This window comes from Pseudophryne corroboree, chromosome 6 (genome assembly GCF_028390025.1).
Source record: "Pseudophryne corroboree isolate aPseCor3 chromosome 6, aPseCor3.hap2, whole genome shotgun sequence".
Lineage (NCBI taxonomy): Eukaryota > Metazoa > Chordata > Amphibia > Anura > Myobatrachidae > Pseudophryne > Pseudophryne corroboree.
Genome location: NC_086449.1, coordinates 403344180 through 403359787, shown reverse-complemented (window position 1 = coordinate 403359787; position 15608 = coordinate 403344180). Strand labels below are relative to the sequence as shown.

The following is a 15608-nucleotide window of genomic DNA, read 5'->3' as shown; positions in this document are numbered from 1 at the left end:
TTAGGTAATGGAAAATCGGAATTCAAAAGAGATCTCCAATAGTAAAGACACTATAATAAAAGAGGAGGTAAGTTTTGTTGTTTTTTTTTTTTCTTTTATGCCTGCATTGCTTGTATTGGATTCTTTAATAATTATTGTTGTTATGTAAAAAATTTAATTTCTTGTTTTAATAAAACCAAATGTTGGGGAGGATGATTTTATACTGTGGAATATAGATTCTGAGGGACGGGGGATCGTGTAGGAGAATGTGCCCCACTCCCAAATAAGCAAACGCACACTGAACAAAACCCCTATGTTCATAGTCCTTTGTTTTCTTGTAGACACTGGCAAAAGGAAAGTGGGTGCAGCTTGAGGAAACAACATATGTGGATCATGAAGGAAAAACCAGGTTGGTGACAGCCCTTGACACTAATAATGTTTTCAATTTTGAGCTCTCTATTTTCCATTCACAGAGTCTTGGTATACTTAGCCCTACCCTTTTTAACAGCATACAACATTAGGGGATCAGCATTTTGTTTGGAGTAAGAAACCAGGTCCGTTTCCCTTTGTGGGATATATTTTACTTTGAGATCTGGAATAAAGCCTTTGCCTTAAAAGTGAAGACTTCTGACCTATTTGCTTTGTAATTGGGGAGGAGAGCAAGACGACCTTGATACCATCTCTTGGTTTTAAGGCTGTCTGTAGCCCTGCAAAGGCTGCATGCAACTGGATATATACGGTTATTGATACAGTATGTTTTTTCTTCTACATGAACCTATACTTATGACTACATATAGGTGAGTTATGCTCCTTACTTACCATTTGGTAGAGGTTCACATTTATACTCGGGTGGTGTGCATGAATATTCTTCACGTTCTAAGAATTGCTGTCTAATGATGTCTTATTTCTCTGACGTCCTAAGTGGATGCTGGGACTCCGTAAGGACCATGGGGAATAGCGGCTCCGCAGGAGACTGGGCACAACTAAAGAAAGCTTTAGGACTACCTGGTGTGCACCTGCTCCTCCCACTATGACCCTCCTCCAGACCTCAGTTAGAATCTTGTGCCCGGCTGAGCTGGATGCACACTAGGGGCTCTCCTGAGCTCCTAGAAAGAAAGTATATTTTAGTTTTTTTATTTTACAGTGAGATCTGCTGGCAACAGACTCACTGCAGCGAGGGACTAAGGGGAGAAGAAGCGAACCTACCTAACTGGTGGTAGCTTGGGCTTCTTAGGCTACTGGACACCATTAGCTCCAGAGGGATCGACCACAGGACCCGACCTCGATGTTCGGTCCCGGAGCCGCGCAAGCGGCCCCCTTACAGAGCCAGAAGCAAGAAGTGTTCCGGAAAATCGGCGGCAGAAGACTTCTGTATTCAACAAGGTAGCGCACAGCACTGCAGCTGTGCGCCATTGCTCCTCATGCAACCCTCACACTCCGGTCACTGACGGGTGCAGGGCGCTGGGGGGGGGGGGGCGCCCTGAGGGCAATATAATACACCTTGGCTGGCAAATCATCACAATATATAGTCCCAGGGCTATATATGTGATAAATTACCCCTGCCAGAATCCATGAAAAAGGCGGGAGAAAAGTCCGCCGAAAAAGGGGCGGGGCTATCTCCCTCAGCACACTGGCGCCATTTTTTCTTCACAGTGCAGCTGGAAGACAGCTCCCCAGGCTCTCCCCTGTAGTTTTCAGGCTCAAAGGGTTAAAAAGAGAGGGGGGGCACTAAATTTAGGCGCAATATGTGTATACAAGCAGCTATTGGGGGAAAAATCACTCAGTTATAGTGTTAATCCCTGCATTATATAGCGCTCTGGTGTGTGCTGGCATACTCTCTCTCTGTCTCCCCAAAGGACTTTGTGGGGTCCTGTGCTCAGTCAGAGCATTCCCTGTGTGTGTGCGGTGTGTCGGTACGGCTGTGTCGACATGTTGGATGAGGAAGGTTACGTGGAGGCGGAGCAGAGGCCGATAAATGGGATGTCGCCCCCTGTGGGGCCGACACCAGAGTGGATGGATAGGTGGAAGGTATTAACCGACAATGTCAACTCCTTACATAAAAGGCTGGATGACGAAACAGCTGTGGGACAGCCGGCTTCTAAGCCCGCGCCTGCCCTGGCGTCTCAAAGGCCATCAGGGGCTCAAAAAACGCCCGTTACCTCAGATGGCAGACACAGATGTCGACACGGAGTCTGACTCCAGTGTCGACGAGGTTGAGACATATACACAATCCACTAGGAACATCCGTTGCATGATCTCGGCAATGAAAAATGTGTTACACATTTCTGACATGAACCCGAGTACCACATAAAAGGGGTTTTATGTTTGGGGAGAAAAAGCAGCCAGTGTTTTGTTCCCCCATCAGATGAGTGAATGAAGTGTGTAAAGAGCGTGGGTTCCCCCGATAAGATAATGGTAATTTCTAAAAAGTTACTGCTGGCGTACCCTTTCCCGCCAGAGGATAGGTCACGTTGGGAGATATCCCCTAGGGTGGATAAGGCGCTCACACGTTTGTCAAAAAAGGTGGCACTGCCGTCTTGGGATACGGCCACTTTGAAGGAGCCTGCTGATAAAAAGCAGGAGGCTATCCTGAAGTCTGTATATACACACTCGGGTACTATACTGAGACCTGCAATTGCCTCAGCATAAATAGTGCTGCTGCAGCGTGGTCTGATACCCTGTCAGATAATATTAATACCCTAGACAGGGATAATATTTTGCTAACATAGAGCATATTAAAGACGTAGTCTTATATATGAGGGATGCACAGAGGGATATTTGCCGGCTGGCATCCAGAATTAATGCAATGTCCATTCTGCCAGGAGGGTATTAGAGACCCGGCAGTGGACAGGTGATGCTGCCTTTAAAAGGCACATGGAGATTCTGCCTTATAAGGGTAAGGAATTGTTTGGGGATGGTCTCTGGGACCTCGTATCCACAGCAACAGATGGGAAGAAAAATTTTTACCTCCGGTTTCCTCACAGCCTAAGAAAGCACCGTATTTTCAGGTACAGTCCTTTCGGCTTCAGAAAAGCAAGCGGGTCAGAGGCGCTTCCTTTCTGCACAGAGACAAGGGAAGAAGGAAAAAGCTGCACCAGACAGCCAATTCCCAAGATCAAAAATCTTCCCCCGCTTCCTCTGAGTCCACCGCATGACGCTGGGGCTCCACAGGTGGAGACAGGTGCGGTGGGGGCGCGTCTCGGGAACTTCAGGGACCAGTGGGCTTGCCCACAGGTGGATCCCTAGGTTCTGCAAGTAGTATCACAGGGATACAAGCTGGAGTTCGAGGCGACTCCCCTTCGCCGTTACCTCACATCAGCCTTGCCTGCTGCCCTCGGAGAAAGGGAGGTAGTACTGGCGGCAATTCACAAGCTGTACTTCCAGCAGGTGAAATCAAGGTACCCCTCCTTCAACAAGGCCGGGGTTACTATTCCAAAATGTTTGTGGTACCGAAACCAGACGGTTCGGTGAGACCCATTCTAAAATTGAAATCCTTGAACACTTATATACGAAGGTTCAAGTTCAAAATGGAATCGCTCAGGGCGATTATTGCAAGCCTGGAGAATTTCATGGTATCTCTGGACATCAAGGATGCTTACCTGCATGTCCCTATTTACCCTCCTCACCAGGAGTACCTCAAAATTGTGGTACAGGATTGTCATTACCAATTCCAGACGTTGCCGTTGGTCTGTCCCCGGCACCGAGGGTATTTACCAAGGTAATGGCCGAAATAATTATCCCGTACTTGGACGATCTCCTTATAAAGGCGAGGTCCATGGAGCAGTTGTTCGTCGGAGTAGCACTATCTCGGGAAGTGCTACAACAGCACGGCTGGATTCTGAATATTCAAAGTCGCAGCTGGTTCCTACGCGTCTACTGTTCCTGGGTATGGTTCTGGACACAGAACAGGATAAAAAGGGTTTCTACCGGAGGAGAAGTCCAAGGAGTTGTCGTCTCTAGACAGAGACCTCCTAATACAAATACAGGTGTCGGTGCATCAATGCACGCGAGCCCTGGGAAAGATGGTAGCTTCTTACGAAGAAATTCCATTCGCCAGGTCCCATGCAAGGATCTTCCAGTGGGATCTGTTGGACAAGTGGTCCGGGTCGCATCTTCAGATGCATCGGCGGATAACCCTGTCTCCAAGGGCCAGGGTGTCGCTGTTGTGGTGGCTGCAGAGTGCTCATCTTCTAGAGGGCCGCAGATTCGGCATACAGGACTGGGTCCTGGTGACCACGGATGCCAGCCTTCGAGGCTGGGGGGCAGTCACACAGGGAAGAAACTTCCAAGGACTATGGACAAGTCAGGAGACTTCCCTACACAAAAATATTCTGGAACTAAGGGCCATTTACAATGCCCTAAGTCAGGTTAGACCCCTGCTTCAACACCGGCCGGTGCTGATCCAGTCGGACAACATCACGGCGGTCGCTCATGTAAACCGACAGGGCGGCACAAGAAGCAGGATGGCGATGGCAGAAGCCACAAGGATTCTCCGATGGGCGGAAAATCATGTGTTAGCACTGTCAGCAGTGTTCATTCCCGGAGTGGACAACTGGGAAGCAGACTTTCTCAGCAGACACGACCTGCACCCGGGAGAGTGGGGACTTCATCCAGAAGTCTTCCAAATGATGGTACACCGTTGGGAAAGGCCACAGGTGGACATGTCGGCGTCCCGCCTCAACAAAAAGCTAAAAAGATATTGCGCCAGGTCAAGGGACCCTCAGGCGATAGCTGTGGACGCTCTGGTAACACCGTGGGTGTACCAGTCGGTGTATGTGTTCCCTTCTCTGCCTCTCATACCGAGGGTAATTAGAATAATAAGGAGAGGAGTAAGAACTATACTCATTGTTCCGGATTGGCCAAGAAGAGCTTGGTACCCAGAACTCCAAGAAATGATCTCAGAGGACCCATGGCCTCTGCCGCTCAGACAGGACCTGCTGCAGCAGGGGGCCTGTATGTTCCAAGACGTACCGCGGCTGCGTTTGACGGCATGGCGGTTGAACGCCGGATCCTGAAGGAAAAGGGCATTCCGGAGGAAGTTATCCCTACGCTAATTAAAGCTAGGAAAGAAGTGAACGCAAACCATTATCACCGCATATGGCGGAAATATGTTGCGTGCTGTGAGGCCAGGAAGGCCCCAACGGAGGAATTTCAGCTAGGTCGATTTCTGCTCTTCCTACAGTCAGGGGTGACTATGGGCCTAAAATTGGGTTCCATTAAGGTCCAGATTTCGGCTCTATCGATTTTCTTCCAAAATAGAACTGACTTCACTGCCTGAAGTTCAGACTTTTGTTAAGGGAGTGCTGCATAGTCAGCCCCCGTTTGTGCCTCCAGTGGCACCGTGGGATCTCAACGTGGTGTTGGATTTCCTGAAGTCACATTGGGTTGAGCCACTTAAATCCGTGGAGCTAAAATACCTCACGTGGAAAGTGGTCATGCTGTTGGCCTTGGCGTCGGCCATGCGTGTATCAGAATTAGCGGCTTTATCATGCAAAAGCCCTTATCTAATATTTTTATATGGATAGGGCGGAATTGAGGACTCGTTCCCAATTCCTTCCTAAGGTGGTATCAGTTTTTCATGTGAACCAACCTATTGTGGTGCCTGCGGCTACTTGGGACTTGGAGGATTCCAAGTTACTGGACGTAGTCAGGGCCCTGAAAAATGTTTCCAGGACGGCTGGAGTCAGGAAAACTGACTCGCTATTTATCCTGTATGCACCCAACAAGCTGGGTGCTCCTGCTTCTACGCAGACTATTGCTCGCTGGATCTGTAGCACGATTCAACTTGCACATTCTGCGGCTGGACTGCCGCACCCTAAATCTGTAAAAGCCCATTCCACGAGGAAAGTGGGCTCTTGGGCGGCTGCCCGAGGGGTCTCGGCTTTACAAATTTGCCGAGCTGTTACTTGGTCGGGTTCAAACACTTTTGCAAGAGTATACAAGTTTGATACCCTGGCTGAGGAGGACCTAGAGTTTGCTCATTCGGTGCTGCAGAGTCATCCGCACTCTCCCGCCCGTTTGGGAGCTTTGGTATAATCCCCATGGTCCTTACGGAGTCCCAGCATCCACTTAGGACATCAGAGAAAATAAGATTTTACTCACCGGTAAATTTATTTCTCGTAGTCCGTAGTGGATGCTGGGCGCCCATCCCAAGTGCGGATTGTCTGCAATACTTGTATATAGTTATTGCCTAACTAAAGGGTTATTGTTGAGCCATCTGTTGAGAGGCTCCGTTATATTTCATACTGTTAACTGGGTATAGTATCACGAGTTATACGGTGTGGCTGGTATGAGTCTTACCCGGGATTCAAAATCCTTCCTTATTGTGTCAGCTCTTCCGGGCACAGTATCCTAACTGAGGTCTGGAGGAGGGTCATAGTGGGAGGAGCCAGTGCACACCAGGTAGTCCTAAAGCTTTCTTTAGTTGTGCCCAGTCTCCTGCGGAGCCGCTATTCCCCATGGTCCTTACGGAGTCCCAGCATCCACTACGGACTACGAGAAATAGATTTACCGGTGAGTAAAATCTTATTTCTCTATCGTCCTAAGTGGATGCTGGGGTTCCTGAAAGGACCATGGGGAATAGCGGCTCTGCAGGAGACAGGGCACAAAAGTAAAGCTTTTACAGGTCAGGTGGTGTGTACTGGCTCCTCCCCCTATGACCCTCCTCCAGACTCCAGTTAGATTTTTGTGCCCGGCCGAGAAGGGTGCAATTCTAGGTGGCTCTCATAAAGAGCTGCTTAGAGAGTTTAGCTTAGGTTTTTTATTTTACAGTGATTCCTGCTGGCAACAGGATCACTGCAACGAGGGACAGAGGGGAGAAGAAGTGAACTCACCTGCGTGCAGGATGGATTGGCTTCTTGGCTACTGGACATGAAGCTCCAGAGGGACGATCACAGGTACAGCCTGGATGGTCACCGGAGCCACGCCGCCGGCCCCCTCACAGATGCTGAAGCAAGAAGAGGTCCAGAATCGGCGGCTGAAGACTCCTGCAGTCTTCTTAAGGTAGCGCACAGCACTGCAGCTGTGCGCCATTTTCCTCTCAGCACACTTCACACGGCAGTCACTGAGGGTGCAGGGCGCTGGGGGGGGGCGCCCTGGGAGGCAAATGAAAACCTTTAAAAAGGCTAAAAATACCTCACATATAGCCCCAGAGGCTATATGGAGATATTTACCCCTGCCTAAATGTACTAAATAGCGGGAGACGAGCCCGCCGAAAAAGGGGCGGGGCCTATCTCCTCAGCACACGGCGCCATTTTCTGTCACAGCTCCGCTGGTCAGGAAGGCTCCCAGGTCTCTCCCCTGCACTGCACTACAGAAACAGGGTATAACAGAGAGGGGGGGCAGAATAAATGGCAATATATTAATATAAAAGCAGCTATAAGGGAGCACTTAATCATAAGGCTATCCCTGTCATATATAGCGCTTTTTGGTGTGTGCTGGCAGACTCTCCCTCTGTCTCCCCAAAGGGCTAGTGGGTCCTGTCTTCGTATAGAGCATTCCCTGTGTGTCTGCTGTGTGTCGGTACGTGTGTGTCGACATGTATGAGGACGTTATTGGTGTGGAGGCGGAGCAATTGCCAAATATGAGGATGTCACCTCCTAGGGGGTCGACACCAGAATGGATGCCTTTATTTGTGGAATTACGGGATAGCGTCAACTCGCTTAAGCAGTCGTTTGCCGACATGAGGCGGCCGGACACTCAATTAGTGTCTGTCCAGGCGCCTCAAACACCGTCAGGGGCTGTAAAACGTCCCTTGCCTCAGTCGGTCGACACAGACCCAGACACAGGCACTGATTCCGGTGGTGAAGGTGACGAATCAACCGTATTTTCCAGTAGGGCCACACGTTATATGATTTTGGCAATAAAGGAGATGTTACATTTAGCTGATACTACAGGTACCACTAAACAGGGTATTATGTGGGGTGTGAAAAAACTACCAGTAGTTTTTACCGAATCAGAAGAATTAAATGACGTGTGTGATGAAGCGTGGGGTGCCCCGATAAAAAACTGCTAATTTCAAAGAAGTTATTGGCTTTATACCCTTTCCCGCCAGAGGTTAGGGAGCGCTGGGAAACACCTCCTAGGGTGGACAAAGCGCTAACACGCTTATCAAAACAAGTGGCGTTACCCTCTCCTGAGACGGACGCACTTAAAGATCCATCAGATAGGAGGATGGAAAATATCCAAAAAGGTATATACACACATGCAGGTGTTATACTACGACCAGCTATTGCGACTGCCTGGATGTGCAGTGCTGGGGTAGTTTGGTCAGAGTCCCTGATCGAAAATATTGATACCCTGGACAGGGACAATATTTTACTGTCGTTAGAACAAATAAAGGATGCATTTCTTTATATGCGTGATGCACAGAGAGATATCTGCACACTGGCATCACGGGTAAGTGCTATGTCCATTTCGGCCAGAAGAGCTTTATGGACACGACAGTGGACAGGCGATGCGTAGAGGAGTTATTTGAGGTCGGTCTATCGGATTTGGTGGCCACGGCTACGGCCGGGAAATCCACCTTTCTACCTCAAGTCACTCCCCAACAGAAAAAGGCACCGACCTTTCAACCGCAGCCCTTTCGTTCCTTTAAAAATAAGAGAGCAAAGGGCTATTCATATCTGCCACGAGGCAGAGGACGAGGGAAGAGACAGCAACAGGCAGCTCCTTCCCAGGAACAGAAGCCCTCCCCGGCTTCTACAAAAGCCTCAGCATGACGCTGGGGCTTCGCAAGCGGACTCGGGGGCGGTAGGCGGTCGTCTCAAAAATTACAGCGCGCAGTGGGCTCACTCGCAGGTAAATCCCTGGATCCTGCAGATAATATCTCAGGGGTACAGGTTGAAATTAGAGACAGAGCCACCTCGCCGTTTCCTGAAGTCTGCTTTACCAACGTCCCCCTCAGAAAGGGAGACGGTTTTGGAAGCCATTCACAAGCTGTATTCTCAGCAGGTGATAGTCAAGGTACCTCTTCTACAACAAGGGAAGGGGTATTATTCCACTCTATTTGTGGTACCGAAGCCGGATGGCTCGGTAAGGCCTATTCTAAATCTGAAGTCCTTGAACCTATACATAAAGAAGTTCAAGTTCAAGATGGAGTCACTCAGAGCAGTGATAGCGAACCTGGAAGAAGGGGACTTTATGGTATCCTTGGACATCAAGGATGCGTATCTCCACGTTCCAATTACCCCTCACACCAGGGGTACCTCAGGTTCGTTGTACAAAACTGTCACTATCAGTTTCAGACGCTGCCGTTTGGTTTGTCCACGGCACCTCGGGTCTTTACAAAGGTAATGGCCGAGATAATATTTCTTCTTCGAAGAAAAGGCGTATTAATTATCCCATACTTGGACGATCTCCTAATAAGGGCAAGGTCCAGAGAACAGCTAGAGATGGGTTTAGCACTATCTCAAGAGGTGCTAAAGCAGCACGGATGGATTCTGAATATTCCAAAATCCCAATTAATGCCGACAACTCGTCTGCTGTTCCTGGGGATGATTCTGGACACAGTTCAGAAAAAGGTTTTTCTTCCCGAAGAAAAAGCCAAGGAGTTATCTGACCTGGTCAGGAACCTCCTAAAACCAGGAAAGGTGTCTGTACATCAATGCACAAGAGTCCTGGGAAAAAATGGTAGCTTCTTACGAAGCAATCCCTTTCGGCAGATTCCATGCAAAGGGATCTGTTGGACAAATGGTCAGGGTCGCATCTTCAGATGCACCTGCGGATAACCCTGTCGCCGAGGACAAGGGTATCCCTTCTGTGGTGGTTGCAGGAGGCTCATCTATTGGAGGGCCGCAGATTCGGCATACAGGATTGGATCCTGGTGACCACGGATGCCAGCCTGAGAGGCTGGGGAGCAGTCACACAGGGAAGAAATTTCCAGGGAGTGTGGTCGAGCCTGAAAAAGTCTCTTCACATAAGCATTCTGGAACTAAGAGCAATCTACAATGCTCTAAGCCAGGCGGAACCTCTGCTTCAAGGAAGACCGGTGTTGATCCAGTCAGACAACATCACGGCAGTCGCCCATGTAAACAGACAGGGCGGCACAAGAAGCAGGAGGGCAATGGCAGAAGCTGCCAGGATCCTTCGCTGGGCGGAGAATCACGTGATAGCACTGTCAGCAGTATTCATCCCGGGCGTGGACAACTGGGAAGCAGACTTCCTCAGCAGACACGACCTTCACCCGGGAGAGTGGGGACTTCATCCAGAAGTTTTCCACATGCTATTAAACCGTTGGGTAAAACCAATGGTGGACATGATGGCGTCTCGCCTCAACAAAACACTGGACAGGTATTGCGCCAGGTCAAGAGATCCGCAGGCAATAGCTGTGGACGCGCTGGTAACACCTTGGGTGTACCAGTCGGTATATGTGTTTCCTCCTCTGCCTCTCATACCAAAGGTATTGAGGATTATACGGCAAAGAGGAGTAAGACTAGTGGCTCCGGATTGGCCAAGAAGGACTTGGTACCCGGAACTTCAAGAGATGGTCACGGACGATCCGTGGCCTCTACTTCTGAGAAGGGACCTGCTTCAGCAGGGTCCTTGTCTTTTTCAAGACTTACCGCGGCTGCGTTTGACGGCATGGCGTTGAATGCCAGATCCTAAAAGGAAAAGGCATTCCAGAAGAAGTCATTCCTACCTTGATAAAGGCAAGGAAGGAAGTCACCGCGAAGCATTATCGCCGTATTTGGCGAAAATATGTTGCGTGGTGCGAGCAGCGGAGTGCTCCGATGGAGGAATTTCAACTGGGTCGTTTTCCTACATTTCCTGCAATCAGGATTGTCTATGGGTCTCAAATTGGGATCTATTAAGGTTCAAATTTCGGCCCTATCAATATTCTTCCACAAAGAATTGGCCTCAGTCCCTGAGGTCCAGATTTTTATCAAAGGAGTACTGCATATACAGCCTCCTGTGGTGCCTAAGGTGGCACCGTGGGATCTAAATGTAGTTTTAGATTTCCTCAAATCCAATTGGTTTGAACCACTAAAGAATGTGGATTTGAAATATCTCACATGGAAAGTGACTATGTTACTGGCCCTGGCTTCGGCCGGGAGAGTATCTGAACTGGCGGCTTTGTCTTATAAAAGCCCTTATTTAATTTTCCATTCGACATAGGGCAGAGCTGCGGACGCGTCCGCATTTTCTCCCTAAGGTGGTATCAGCGTTTCACCTGAACCAGCCTATTGTAGTGCCTGCGGCTACAGACGACTTGAAGGACTCCAAGTTGTTGGACGTTGTCAGAGCCTTAAAAATATACATTTAAAGGACGGCTGGAGTCAGAAAATCTGACTCGCTGTTTATACTGTATGCACCCAACAAGTTGGGTGCACCTGCTTCTAAGCAGTCGATTGCTCGTTGGTTTTGTAACAAAATTCAACTTGTACATTCTGTGGCAGGCCTGCCACAGCCTAAATCTGTTAAGGCCCATTCCGCAAGGAAGGTGGGCTCATCTTGGGCGGCTGCCCGAGGGGTCTCGGCATTACAACTCTGCCGAGCAGCTACGTGGTCAGGGGAGAACACGTTTGTAAATTTTTACAAATTTGATACCCTGGCAAAGGAGGACCTGGAGTTCTCTCATTCGGTGCTGCAGAGTCATCCGCACTCTCCCGCCCGTTTGGGAGCTTTGGTATAATCCCCATGGTCCTTTCAGGAACCCCAGCATCCACTTAGGACGATAGAGAAAATAAGAATTTACTTACCGATAATTCTATTTCTCGGAGTCCGTAGTGGATGCTGGGCGCCCATCCCAAGTGCGGATTATCTGCAATACTTGTACATAGTTATTGTTAACTAATTCGGGTTATTGTTTAGGAAGCCATCTTTCAGAGGCTCCTCTGTTATCATACTGTTAACTGGGTTTAGATCACAAGTTGTACGGTGTGATTGGTGTGGCTGGTATGAGTCTTACCCGGGATTCAAAATCCTCCCTTATTGTGTACGCTCGTCCGGGCACAGTACCTAACTGGAGTCTGGAGGAGGGTCATAGGGGGAGGAGCCAGTACACACCACCTGACCTGTAAAAGCTTTACTTTTGTGCCCTGTCTCCTGCGGAGCCGCTATTCCCCATGGTCCTTTCAGGAACCCCAGCATCCACTACGGACTCCGAGAAATAGAATTATCGGTAAGTAAATTCTTATTTTTTTTTCTCCACCACAATACTGCATCCAGCACCGTGAGCGCCATCTGCTGAAGCCCTACATTGTGGTTTATTGTATGACGCTTGTGGTGTTTGGTGGCACCTATTTGGTTCTTGTTGAAGTAAGCAGCTCTATGGTTGCGCAGTAGTCTGTCTTCATCTGTTTTTATTGTTACAATTGCACACTGTTCCATGGTGAGCATACGCAGAGATCTGGCTGATTTCCGACTGATCTTTTCTACAAGGTATGGTGCAGGTGTGTGCTGATGGTGATGGGTACTGTCACAAGTGGTGCAAGGGGCCGCCTCGGAATACAGGTGGAGATCTGCGTCCGTTTCACGCCAGCAACGAAGCACAGATACAAGTCTGAATCAGCCACATGATGTGCATAATAATAATATTAACATTTCCAATGGAGCAGCTAACACTGGCCATATAAATAGTAACTGGTTATGGATCAATGGCTTGACAGTCAGAAAGTTGACAATGCCTAGGTCAACACCAAATTGTTAATGGGTCGACACATGAATAGGTAGATATGGCTTTTCATGTGGTGTTTTTTTTTTTTTTTGTGTGTCAGAATGTTCCTTCCAGCACGTGGACTCCTAATTAGTGCACCGTGTCCCCTTGCATGGCTCGGTTACTATTCCCAGTTATAGCCTACGTGGATAGTAAAGTATGAAAGGGTCCTGAAAAATAAAAATGTTCATAAAGCTCATGTCAATATTTCCATGCGTCGACCATTATCATGCTGACGATATGCCTGTGGACTATTTGGTGTCGACCTAACATCCGGATACCTATTAACTAATGCACCTAACCCATGACTTGACTGAAGACTCACGTCAATGGGATTTGTTACATTTGACAATTTTTCATTATGTAGAGTAGGACCATGTTATAGCTTGCTGGTGCTATTGGTATATATTGTGAATGTTTTTTATATCATTTGATAGTTTTATGTTTTTCTGCTTATAGTTTGTGTTTTCTTAATGGTTATATTTTTCATACACCAGAACATGGGAAACTGTGAAACGTACAACACGAAGAGAAGGAAATGTGGCAGATGGTGAGCAACTGTCTTTAGTTATTTCAGTATTTTGCTTTTAGTTAAATACAAAATAATACTACTCTTGTTCCACGTGTGTTAGCATATGAACCCAGTTGTTGCCTGGCGTGAATTTGAAGTAGACCAGCACCTGTGTTCATGCACGGCCAAGTGATAGTTTCTTTATATGTTTATAGTACTTTATTAGCGTCTTCTAGTATATATTTTAGTACACATGTAATATTGTGCATATATGTGTGTTTTTTTATTTTATATAATATGTAAATGCATTTTTTTTCCATGTTTGTTTAAATGTGTTTTCTATTGTATTTGTATGTGTTTATGTATTGATGTATGTACACATGTATCCCTATGTGTTAATTTAGCTACTTTCTCTATGTAAGGATGCATGCAATAATCAGTTTGTATACCTGAACATATTTTTTTCTGCATCACACAAAAAGGCCATAACCCCGCACCAATCAACTAATTATACTTTTTAGGCTAATTCATGTTTCTCAACCCAGTTATTTTGTAATCTTTTTTTTTTGTTGTTGTTTTTTTCCCATTTACTGGGGTGCTACCACAAGTTCTTTTGTATAAACGTGTGAAAGAGAGGATACAAGTCAGCTTTGTTTTTGTTTTTTTTAGTGCACAAGATTACTTTTTAATGTCTACGCATGTTTAAACAAATGATTATATTTATTTTTATTTGCTATTTAAAAGTTATGCTATATTCTATAGGGAATCCAAAATTGGGTAAAATATTTATAAAAACATAAAAGTAGTAGTAAAGATGTTTTCAGAAATTAGATAATGTGAATTAAAGCAATTAATCCTGCAACTACCACCTATTTTGTCCATATAATAAGTATATGTTTTTGTTATTATGCCTTATATCCTCATTCATCGTAGTTAATTGTGACGTATTCATCGTTTATCAGTTAGCAGTAAGTCTACTATTTCTTTTTCATCCACTAGGGGTCACTGGAGTACTCTTGGGGATATGAATGGTTCCACAGGAACTAGGCACTGAATAAATTAAAATTTGAGACTACTTCTCCCCTCCATATCCCAGATTACCTCCGTGTTTTTTCGGTGCTCACAGAGCAACGAGGCCTGTGGAGTTTGTCCACAATTATTGGATTTATTTTTGATTTTTCAATGTTCCACATCCCTTCCCCCCTCCCAGAAAGGCGAGGGTCCGGGATAGTGGAAGCTGCTGAAGCAGCTGTGGGTGTCTGAAAGAGCTCCCTCACCACCACGTGCAGGACTAAAACCTGCAGTAAAGGCTGGACGGAACTTACAGAAGAAGCCCCGTCATAGCCCTCACCACAAGGTCCAGGTATGTTATACGGGGCGGTCAGCTCACGCTGCCGCCCCGCTGTGTGGGATACTGTGTGTGTGTGTGGCCGCCTGCCGCTGCCTTCAGCCGTCAGCCGCCGCTTCCAGCGCCGCTGTTTATGCTGTCTCCCCCGCCGCTCTGAGCCTCGCCGGCCACGTTGATTTATGCATAGGCCGCTCCACGGCTCTGTGCAGCGCGCTCCCTGGCCCTCGATGCCGCTTCCGGCTCCCTCTCCACCATAGCCCGGCTACGTGTATAGAGAACGGTACACGGAGCACGGGAGGGGGAGGGGGAGGGGGGGGGGGGGATGCAAGGTGCTGTAGGTATTTTTAATCTACAGCCACACCACACTGGATACGGGGCCCATTAACTAAGCTGCGGTTAAGCAGCAGACATCTCAGGTTTTTAAGCCTGTGAGTGGTCACATTTAGTTTCAGACTTCTAAGAATTATTATACCTCTGAATCAGGATATATCTGGATATATGTATATGGGTATATAATATATATATATATATATATATATATATATATATATATATATATGTATGTATATATGAAATATATATATATTTATAAAGGTCTGAGTATGTGTGAATATACATTGGTGTGTGTGTGTATATATGTGTGTATGTATATATATATATATATGTGTGTGTGTGTATGTATATATATATATATATATATATATATTTTTTTTTTTTGAAGGGAGCGCAGGGATAGACATCCAGTTTCGGCCGCTGATGTGATTGCGATTGCTGTGATTAACAAAGACCAAGCCTACTGACGAAGTCGAATGACGAAACGCGTATGGGCGTGGTCTGACATTTTGGATTTGGAACTGAGAATGCTGGTTTGCACAGTGGGGTAAAATCATATGCTGGTTATACGAGCGGTGGTTTGACCGCCTTTTATGGTACGGGTTTTTTTACTTGTGACCGATCTGGATTTTTAAAATAAAATTGCTGTACTCTTTTAATGCACTATTGGCGCTCCCTGCTTCTTCAATCTCTTGGCATATATATATGTATATATATATATTATGCTGACATTAAAAATATATTTTGCAATAAGCAAGACTACAGTGGCGCAATTGGTCAGC

General features: G+C 47.0%; 1 protein-coding gene across 1 annotated transcript in view; it reads left to right on the top strand.

Annotated features, from left to right (window-relative positions):
- NUDT5 (nudix hydrolase 5) overlaps positions 1-15608 on the top strand; it is a 104601-nt gene that overhangs the window by 46326 nt on the left and 42667 nt on the right. Inside the window, exons 2-4 of the mRNA XM_063926880.1 lie at positions 5-67; positions 321-388; positions 13132-13184. Coding sequence (XP_063782950.1) covers positions 5-67; positions 321-388; positions 13132-13184 — 184 coding nt within the window. The remainder of the gene's footprint in view (positions 1-4; positions 68-320; positions 389-13131; positions 13185-15608) is intronic.